General features: G+C 31.6%; 2 protein-coding genes across 4 annotated transcripts in view; both read left to right on the forward strand.

Moving 5' to 3' along the window:
- The window catches only part of LOC123717815 (gamma-tubulin complex component 3-like), a 35,433-nt gene extending 32,518 nt beyond the window's left edge, over positions 1 to 2,915 (forward strand). For 2 of the 3 annotated variants that reach the window (XM_045674028.1, XM_045674030.1), the window contains 4 exons: positions 1,184 to 1,325; positions 1,570 to 1,684; positions 1,985 to 2,159; positions 2,438 to 2,915. In XM_045674028.1, the coding sequence (XP_045529984.1) occupies positions 1,184 to 1,325; positions 1,570 to 1,684; positions 1,985 to 2,159; positions 2,438 to 2,470 (465 nt within the window). In that variant the 3' untranslated portion in view covers positions 2,471 to 2,915. The remainder of the gene's footprint in view (positions 1 to 1,183; positions 1,326 to 1,569; positions 1,685 to 1,984; positions 2,160 to 2,437) is intronic. The other variant, XM_045674029.1, reaches the window with a different exon arrangement.
- A 3,707-nt stretch (positions 2,916 to 6,622) lies between these two features.
- On the forward strand, positions 6,623 to 9,644 carry LOC123717682. The gene is made up of 4 exons (XM_045673821.1): positions 6,623 to 6,934; positions 7,092 to 7,289; positions 7,512 to 7,755; positions 8,120 to 9,644. The coding sequence occupies exons 1-4, from the start codon at positions 6,797 to 6,799 to the stop codon at positions 8,290 to 8,292; spliced, it is 753 nt and encodes a 250-aa protein (XP_045529777.1). The 5' UTR covers positions 6,623 to 6,796; the 3' UTR covers positions 8,293 to 9,644.
- The last annotated feature ends 6 nt before the right edge of the window (positions 9,645 to 9,650 follow it).

Genomic DNA, 9,650 nt, shown 5'->3' on the forward strand with positions numbered 1-9,650 from the left:
GTTATTAAATGACAGTATGATTGATATGACGTATGGTAGTTGCGTTAGTTATGTTTTAAAGATATATTTATTTGTATTTAATTAATATAATAAAAATAGTATAGAATTTTATTCAATATTTATTAAAAACTGAACTACTCCACTATGTATTTTTATAAATAAAAATGTGTATATCTATTTAACAACAATTCATTGTGTATGATTTGGGAACCCTTTAAAGTAAACAATACCTGTCAGAGTTCCCAGCTCTTCCAGAACAAACTTAATAATAATTTCCATAAAAATATATAATTTGATTACATTTTTTTTCTCATCTCAACTGTTCTCATCATGAAATGTGTAAGTACGTACGTATTAGGTCTCAGAAGGATCTCGAACATTCCGTAAGGTGTGTTCATAAGCCAGTCCTTTAATCGTATTTTTAGAATGTATTGAGCACGTATATATTACCTATTTAATCTATTATAGATATAGTCTTCATATTGTCTGGCGAAGTTCTTCTGGCTTCGAAAGACGAAGAAGACGACAACATCCCTATTTCTTTTTAGGAACAGTCTACTATCATACGGGAGCGCTCTGTGTGGTTTTAAAATTAACAGATACATAGCTTTATTGGCTGAGGTGATAAAGCTCATTGGGAATAGATATTGTTATTAAAGTCATTTATTCGTAGCCACTTCAAAAAAAGTGTGAATGTCAAAAAAAGAATACATATTAAATGCTTCTAATTTTACATTTACTGCCAGTTCTCAAATAAAGGGAAGAGAAGAACTGGCAATAAACTCTCCGCTCCACTCTTTTTCATCGCCAAGGACCTGCAACCGTTACACCATGTTCCATATGACTTCTTAAGTAATTAATAATAATAAAATAAATTAAAAACAATTAAAAACAATTTTACATTTACTGCCAGTTCTCAAATAGAACGGAAGAGAAGAACTGGCAATAAACTCTCCGCGCCACTCTTTTTCATCGCCAAGGACCTGCAACCGTTACACCATGTTCCATATGACTTCTTAAGTAATTAATAATAATAAAATAAATTAAAAACAATGATTTGTCGTCTATCAGCAGGAGGCATGCTGAAGCACGCACTTACATTCTCGTGGGAACAACGCGCATATACGTCGAATCAAACAAACAATAACTCAACTTTTTTGTAACTTTGTTTTGTACGTTTCAGGAACTTCAATCATATCTAGGTAATGTCCTGAACGAAACATTGGCGTTGCGAAGTTTTGAGACGACCTTGCATACAGGGATTAATACGGAATTGGAAAGACGCGAACGATACGAGGCCCTCAAAGCTGAGAGGGCTGCAAGAAGTGAGTACTAATAAGAATGTTTTCTTGCCGATTCCATAAAGACCGGCGATTCGCGAGGCATGAGTGGTATCAACGTGATGTGCCATTCTTGATCACAGCAAGACCTGAAAGGTACTTCAAATGTCTCGTTGGAAAAGTTTTAACAGCTTCAAATGTAACCTCGCTCGTACTTTGACGAAGACGCCTCCTCGACCACCTCAATTCAACCAGAATTGAAGAACAAGCTGTTTTTTTATATTTTTAGATGAATTCGCCATCACCTGCCCTGACGAAGCACAGGATAAGGAGAGGAGGAAAATATTTATTCAGTTTTTGGCGAGTAGGAAAGCTGATCTCAACGTCTGGGCTCGTTCATATCGGTATACTCTACGTTATGATTATTTCTTTAGTGATGGTTTAAACTTTATATGATATTTATTAATAGAAGAACAATATTATTAATTGGATACACTCGGTACGTTGATAATTTTTAATATAAAGTGTTGGTGTTGAAAATCAAATTTGACACTGGTCCCGACATGTTATCCGGTTCGAAGGACCATTAAATAATATTAAGATTTTAAATTGTAAAAGTATACGTGCTTTACTTACTTAATTAGTGGATTTTGCTCCCTTACTCATAAAAACTGAATCAGTCAAGACAAGAATAATCCTTGCAGAGGTCACGTGACAACATTGATCCTGAAACTGGCGCTTCATCAAGAGGTCTCCCTTCAGACCCTGGCCTTCCGACTGGACTACAGTGACTTCTACAAGCGAGGCGATGCCAAACTACACGAACCTTTGACGTATCAGCACAAACGTCTCAGCGAGATGGGACTCCATTTAGCTAAGGTATGTTGTTATGAAAGCGTATTTCTGTAATTTTTGTTTCGTCGTCCTGCATACCACTATTTTACAGTTGGTGAATTATATAGTGATGATGTTAGATGGTGTTGTGGAAAAAATTACTTGCGTAAAAAAGAAGCCAAAGGCCAATTAACCAATTCAAAGTTTTTGTTCGAAATGAAGACGTTTTCTAAGACGAAAAGTTTTCTATGAATAGAAATGTAATATTAATAATGTATTGTATTAAATGAAAAACACTTTCTAAATATAATTTTTTTTTTCAGACTAGACTCCTAGACCACACCAAGAGAAAGTGACAAGAGGCTGTGGAACCATCCACTGGATTTTTTTGCACAAAGTGGATTGGTCTCGGATGTGTTTGGGCCGAGTAATGTGATGGACTTTTCTCTCACTCTGATTAGCTATAGGTCATAGGGTTTTTGTCCTAATATAAGGCCTTACTGTGTGAAAATAAACTTTTAAAAAAACCAGTTAAAAGATTTTGTTAAGCCTTGTACCCTGAAGGTTTTTCATTAAAAAAAAACTAACTAAAAAGGTCCAGTTAAAATGATATTTTAAATATTAGATTTTTAGTTACATCGTCATCTCGGAATATGATAAATTTAAAATACACCTTTGTAAAATTTTAATGGAATCCATTTAATTAACTAATTTTTAACTTTAAAATTGACACCATTTTATAATCCTCAGTTAAAATAATCGAGGCACGAAATAGTTGTAATGTTTACTCTAAGTTTTGTCAATGCCATAACATTTTATTAATAAAAACTTATTTTTATATTAAGTTGTTTTATTTTTGCCCAAAAAAAATTAAGTATGAATGCACATCACCACAAACCGCCTTTTGATTTGTCAGAATGACATTGATTTACCAAAGAACGATGTCAGGTTGTGTGACAGATGTCGGTCTACGGTAACGGCTGCCCATTAATCACGGGATTTTTTAACCCCTCCCTCCCCCGTGATACATAGTGAGGTTTAAGACTACCCCACCCCTCATAAAAAAATCACGTGTACTTTTTAGTACCTAGTGCATAGTGATAAAGTGACGTATTGGAACTATAAGGACTACTTCAAATACTAAGCTCTTCAAAATAATAATTAAAAAGACTGAAAAATTGCCAAATAAAGAAGAGAAAGCTAAGAAAAAGGCAACTTTGGAGAGACCAAAAACGAGATCAAAGAAGTAAAAAAGACGGCGTCTCTTATCTGGTACAACACACAATAAGGTTCTCATTTATAAAACAAAACCTAAAAATAATCAAATCCTTATATATGAAAATGCTTTGAAAAAAACAAAGAAACGATAGGTATATAGTATTGTCTATGGTTAACATAGATTTTACGCATTGAAAGAAAACAATTTTTAACCGGATTAAAGCTATTTGTATTATTATAAACTTATAATTATTTTAATAATTATAAGTTTGGTTTTGGTTCTCTGAGAAAAAGTATACAAATAACCAAAAACCACCACGCACAACAAGTGTCAACCAAGAAATGTTTTAGCTCACCTTGCGAATACTTTTAAAAATTGTTAAAGATTAACATTTTTTTAAAGTGTTTTAAAACTTTTAAAAAGGACATTACAGGTAAAGTTCATGATTTAATTTCTCAATTGACAAAGCAGTTACCTCGCTTCAAGACACATCTTTACAATGCTCAAGTCAGGAACTAACCTCGTGCGTTTTAAGAGAAGTACCTTAAATAAAGTAAATCATTATTAAGACTGGCCCGAAACTCGTATCTTCCAAACCGTACTTATGTCTAGGTTTAATAATAGTAACCTTGTTTCATGTTTGTATTTCATCCATAATTAATAAAACACTAGTCATGCAAAAGTCTTCTTTTTTTTAAATGCACCGGTGCCAAGCCATTTAGACATGCCTTTATATTTCCATTACGTCCCATTAGAATTCCTGTTACGCCCTGTAACTGTCACATTATTTTGAAGATAAAAATTATATTTTATTTGATATCTATTTAAACTATATAAAAACATTGAAATGAACTTATAATTATTTTAAATTTACTATAATACAAATAGGTTTAAGCCGGTAAAAAAATTGTTTTCTGTCAATGTATAAAAGGTATGTTAACCAAATACAATACACTAGACTACATATATATAAAAATATGCTATGTTCAAAATATAACCAAAGCGCTATACTTTAAATCTGTATAAGGATGAAAATGTCTATATTTGTAACTGATTTAAAAAAAAATAAAGATGACGTAATGGACTACATTAGGAAAATTGTATTGAAATAAAAAGGATGTGATGTATAATATTTTATTATAACAAAAGATTAGAGCTTCTACTATAAGATTTACGTTATATTATATATAAATAATCACATAGTTTTAGAATTACAGCCACTTGAATATACTGTAGTAACGATGAATGGTATCTTGATACACATGTGCCGATGTTTTGATACCTTTTTCATAAAAGTATGGCTCAGTCACTCCTTCATAACTAATACCCCACCAAACCTGAAGATTGGTGACTGAAGACGGATAGTGCTCACGTTGAACTCTGTCGACTAATTGGAAAGCTTTCTTATAGCTTTTAGCATAAATACGGTCATATTGTTTATTAAAATATTGCTAAATTGTAAAAACATTCTCATCCCCGTGTCATCTTTGACCTTCCTTTGCGTACCGCTTCAGTAGTTTTTTCGGTTTTACCACCCTATTCTTTTTTTAAATATCAGTTAAGAAATGACTACTACACTACTAGACTAGTAGTAGTCAAAGTCAAAAATCATTTATTCATATAGGTAACTCAATGTACACTTATGAACGTCAAAAAAAAGAAATATACATTAAATGCTTCTAATTTTACTTTTACTACCAGTTCTCAAATCAAGGGCGTAGAACGGAAGACAACTGACAATAAACTCTCCGCCACTCTTTTTAAACGGCAAGTTTTGCAAGAGCTGCAACCATAACATTGTCCACATGACATCAGCAAGGGGCATGGTGATAGTAGTAGTAGTAGTAGTACTCTCTTATAGGCTACAAGTCCGAAGTTATCTTTTAAAATACGTGACATGGTTCTAGGTGTTATCTTCATCTCCCGAGATCTTTTGCTTTCGGACAGGATTTCTTCGTATACAGTAGTTAGCTACTGACCACTTTTTTCGTACGAATACTACGTAGATGGCCAAACCTTTTTCTGTCACAAACAGAGGTCTCGTTGTACCTATTAATAGCCTGGAACACAAACATTTTACTAATACCAAGCGTATGGAGAAAAAACAAAAATATAAAAATGACAGATTCTAAATTCAAATGTATTTTTTTAATGTTCAATTGTAGCAGTATTTATGGCCAGACTAAGTATATGGCCTTAGTTTTATTAAATATGTTTATTTGCAAAGTAGTGTTGACCTAATGGCTTCAACGGGCGACTCTCATCCCTAAGGTCGTAGGCTTTATGCGGTGCGTCAATGGACTGTCTATTTGCGCATTTAACACTCGAAAGAAAACATCGTGAGGAAACCGGTATCATGTATTAGACTCAAGAAGTCGTATGCATGGCACATAACGATGTGTCATGCACATAAATCTAACCCCTACTTGATATTTGTCAAATAATATTCGTATTCTCTACACAAAATTCTATTAATAGAACCTATGCCCCAGTTATGACAATTGTAATCTAGAAGAAATATTTATTAGTTTCTAATAACGAATTTTTTCGTTGTTAACTACAACACACATATTGTTTTCATTCGGAAGCTCACGACTACTTGGTTATTAAATAAACAGTGAGTTGTTTATACGTTTTTATTTACGCATAAAAGATACCATTATTGGATTATTTTCTTAAAAAGGTTTTTATGAACGAAATAAATACTTGCTCGAAGAGTAAAGATAGTGAGTAAACTCGTCAATCTTAGAGTAAGATTCAAAATTGAATAGTTAGCGCTGAGTATAATTCCCGTATGACTAAACGTATTGGATTATCTTTAGCCTGTAGTATATTTAAATTTATAAAATGTAGCGTTTATACTACTTTAAACATAGAAAAAAACACTAACTGTTGTAGTATTTTTATATTATGGCAATAGCCAATAGTTCTGTTGTAGTGTTTACCTGTGTAACAATAATACAGTGATGCAACTTGGGGGTTTCTCCACATAATTAAGGGAGGGTCAAGAGAGCTAGAGGCGGTTTAAGGAGGTACATTTATTTAGAGAGTATTTTATACGAGATAATAAACATAGAACCGATAATAAACTAAACCATGAAGAAATATCAAAAAGCTATTATACTGCAAGATGGGAATTTTATACTATTTTGTACTACTTGAATGTATCTTTAATGCATATTTGAAATTACCTGTCAACGAAAATGTACAACAAAAAACTACTTAATCTGTGGTTACATGTGATTTTTTGTTCAAAATTTGAAATTTTCTTTTGTTGTTACTACTAACTTTTACTTGTTAAAATTTCAAATACTTTGTTCCGACTTTTGAATTAATCGGTAAACTGACTACTGTGAACGAAGAAAAACAAAAGAGCAGTTCATAAATTATTCCTATATCTATTTATTTGTATTAACATTTGAATGTTCAAAGTTATTTTGTGTTTACATTGCAAGAGGCAATAATGTCGTGTTTTACTGATTTAGAAAATATTGACGACGAAATTAAAGAACTTTTTAAAAACTACAAAAACAAAAGAGCTACAATATACGAACCATGTACGAACAATAATTTCAAGGAGTGTTTAATTGGACTTTCAGAGGTAATGTTTAAGTCGAAGCAGTTTTTAGTTGTTCTAAGTGTATCAAGAATTTCTTAATGAACAAATTTACACTTTTTATATGTTTTATAAATAGATTTAATCTTTATATACCTATAGTGTGGAATAAGCTCTATATAACTAACTCAACTAATTATAGGAACTAGGTCTTCTCAACATAAGTTATGTTTTCAACCCTCATATCAACATTGAAGAGGAAACCTTAAGCTCAGATGCCTTAATAAAACTGATAAACGCTGTATGGACACTCTTGCATCATTATAAAAATATTTCAGAAAAATGTGAAGCCTTACAAGAACAAAACTATATTCTGGAACATAGTAACAAACAATTAAATGTAAGTTTTTACACTCCTTTAAAAAGCTTGCAATAAGTGACAATGTAATTTTTACATAAATTTGAGCATAGGGCTTACACACGGTTATCGTTATAATACATCTTTGTTTAAAAACTCCATATACTATTTATTTACAAAAATTATAATTTTTACTTTAGTTAAAAAATCTTAAGAAAACTATAAATCTAATTATGTTATGTTTTATTATATATATAATTTAAGGGATCCATGGGAAAATTAAAAAATAAACTGAACACAGAGAAAAATGAGTCCCGAGCTTGTGTTGCTTCTGCTCAAAGGGTTTCCGATCAATCAAATGAAGTGTATCAGAAGTTAATTGACACCCGTGCAAAGTTAAATCATGTGGTGAAACAAAAGGAGGCAAATGAGAAATCATTACAAAATAAGATAGCAAGGTTGACACTGGAGAATGAAAAGTTAACTGACAAACTTAGGGGTAAACCAGGTAAGTGTTTATAATCAGTACAGTTGCACTGCCAATGGTTACGGCACATGACATATTACCTCTTAATTAGATTTGGTAAAACAGTTATGACAGTTAGTATAATCATTTAAAAACTGTTGATTCATACTGTGTCTCATCTGCCTTTAGGAGTTACAGGATCTAAAAACTAGCTGTCACTGTTGTAACTCAAGGCATCTAAAATTTTCAATCTACGCAACAGATTTTAATTATGTTTTTATTAACATACAGTCAATGTTATCTCTGCATAGTAAACATATACAGAATAACAATGAAGCCTTTGTAATAGCTAAACAAATAATCTACTACGCTATTAATGTGGGTCTTTGTTTAACCCATCTTGAAGGTGGATACACACCATGCGCAGACGTCTGTGATGCAACCATCAGACAATTAAAGGAAAAGGAGAAGAAACACAAGTCTATAATAGCTCAATTACAGGCCAATAATCAAGAACTGTTAAACGAAGTTATATCTATGAAGGAGGAGGTCATTTTGACTGGATTAAAAAATATTTAGTGTAACACTGATTAATTTGAAATTGAAAAACACTGTTTTGCACAAATATTTATGTTATTAACTAGACTTGATGTAGTCTCAATTTTCACAATTGACAAGTTTTAAAAATATTTTTCTCCAGAAGAGCTATTTCATTTATTATTAATTCAATCCGATATTTATAATGTTCCTCAGTTACCAAAAAGTATTATAATAAGGTTGTTTTAACTTATTTAAACACAAGTTGTAGGATAAGCTATTGACAAATAATTCATGTTAACGATGCTGCATTGGCTAAAGTTTCCGTAATATTGTAGTTATGTCAACTCTTTTAAGTAGATTTAAGGCTTAAAACTAATATACTGGCATCAGGCTAGAGAGTTTGTACTTTGTGTTTATTAAACAAAAGCAAAACAATTATTGTATTCAATATTCCAGTGACGTTACGGATGTAACTTCCATTCGCGATATCGAGAGTTACGATCATAAGTCGATATCACAATGAATTCTCGATTTTAGTAGTACTAATAATTCGAATTGATATATTTGTACGATATTTACCGTTAGATGTGCCTTCAACGCTTAAAGCTTTATTGTTGTTCGTTTTGTAAGAAAATAATTATAAAAGTAGTTTTCAATCATCTTTAATACGTGGCAGGGGCTTGGGATAAAATTTGTTTAGCATTACTTTGTGAGGCCTGGTCATTGTCGAAACTTGTCATGTTTTAAATGATTGTACCATAACCTTGACTTGCTAATGCCATCAAGTTGTGTATATCCTTCATGACCTGACATCCATTTTACCAGTTTTTTAACACACAAAGTACGAAAATTGGAGAGTCCTATTTATTGACCGGTGCTGTAACTGATTTACAGATTTTGAATACTGACGAAATAATTCCTTGAATATTAAACAATTGTAAAGATTTTTTAAACTATTTCACATGCATATCGAAGTTGATAATTATAATGGTTTTAGGAATCGCTATTTTTCGTTAATCTAGCTACTACTAGCCACAAATATTATTTTTGTCATTTGTATATATATTGTGTCGGCACGTTTGTATAGTGGAGAAAATGTTAAAATAACTACGGCCCATTGCCAAGAACTACATAACGACACAACCGGATAATAAATATTTCATATTGTTTATATACTTCAAAATGTACGTGAAATCATATTATACAAAACATTTTTTTTATTCCTTATCCAATATGCAGGAATTATAACCGACAAACGCATCATAATGACAATTGACATATTTTTAGACGTTTAAAAATTAGTAAATAGTACTGGTGTGTGATTTTGTAAAATCTGTTAATTTGCGAGGTTAATTGTGATACAATGATTTGATTATTATTAAATATTTTTAATAAAA

The sequence above is a fragment of the Pieris brassicae genome, chromosome 13 (genome assembly GCF_905147105.1).
Source record: "Pieris brassicae chromosome 13, ilPieBrab1.1, whole genome shotgun sequence".
NCBI classification, from domain to species: Eukaryota; Metazoa; Arthropoda; class Insecta; order Lepidoptera; family Pieridae; genus Pieris; species Pieris brassicae.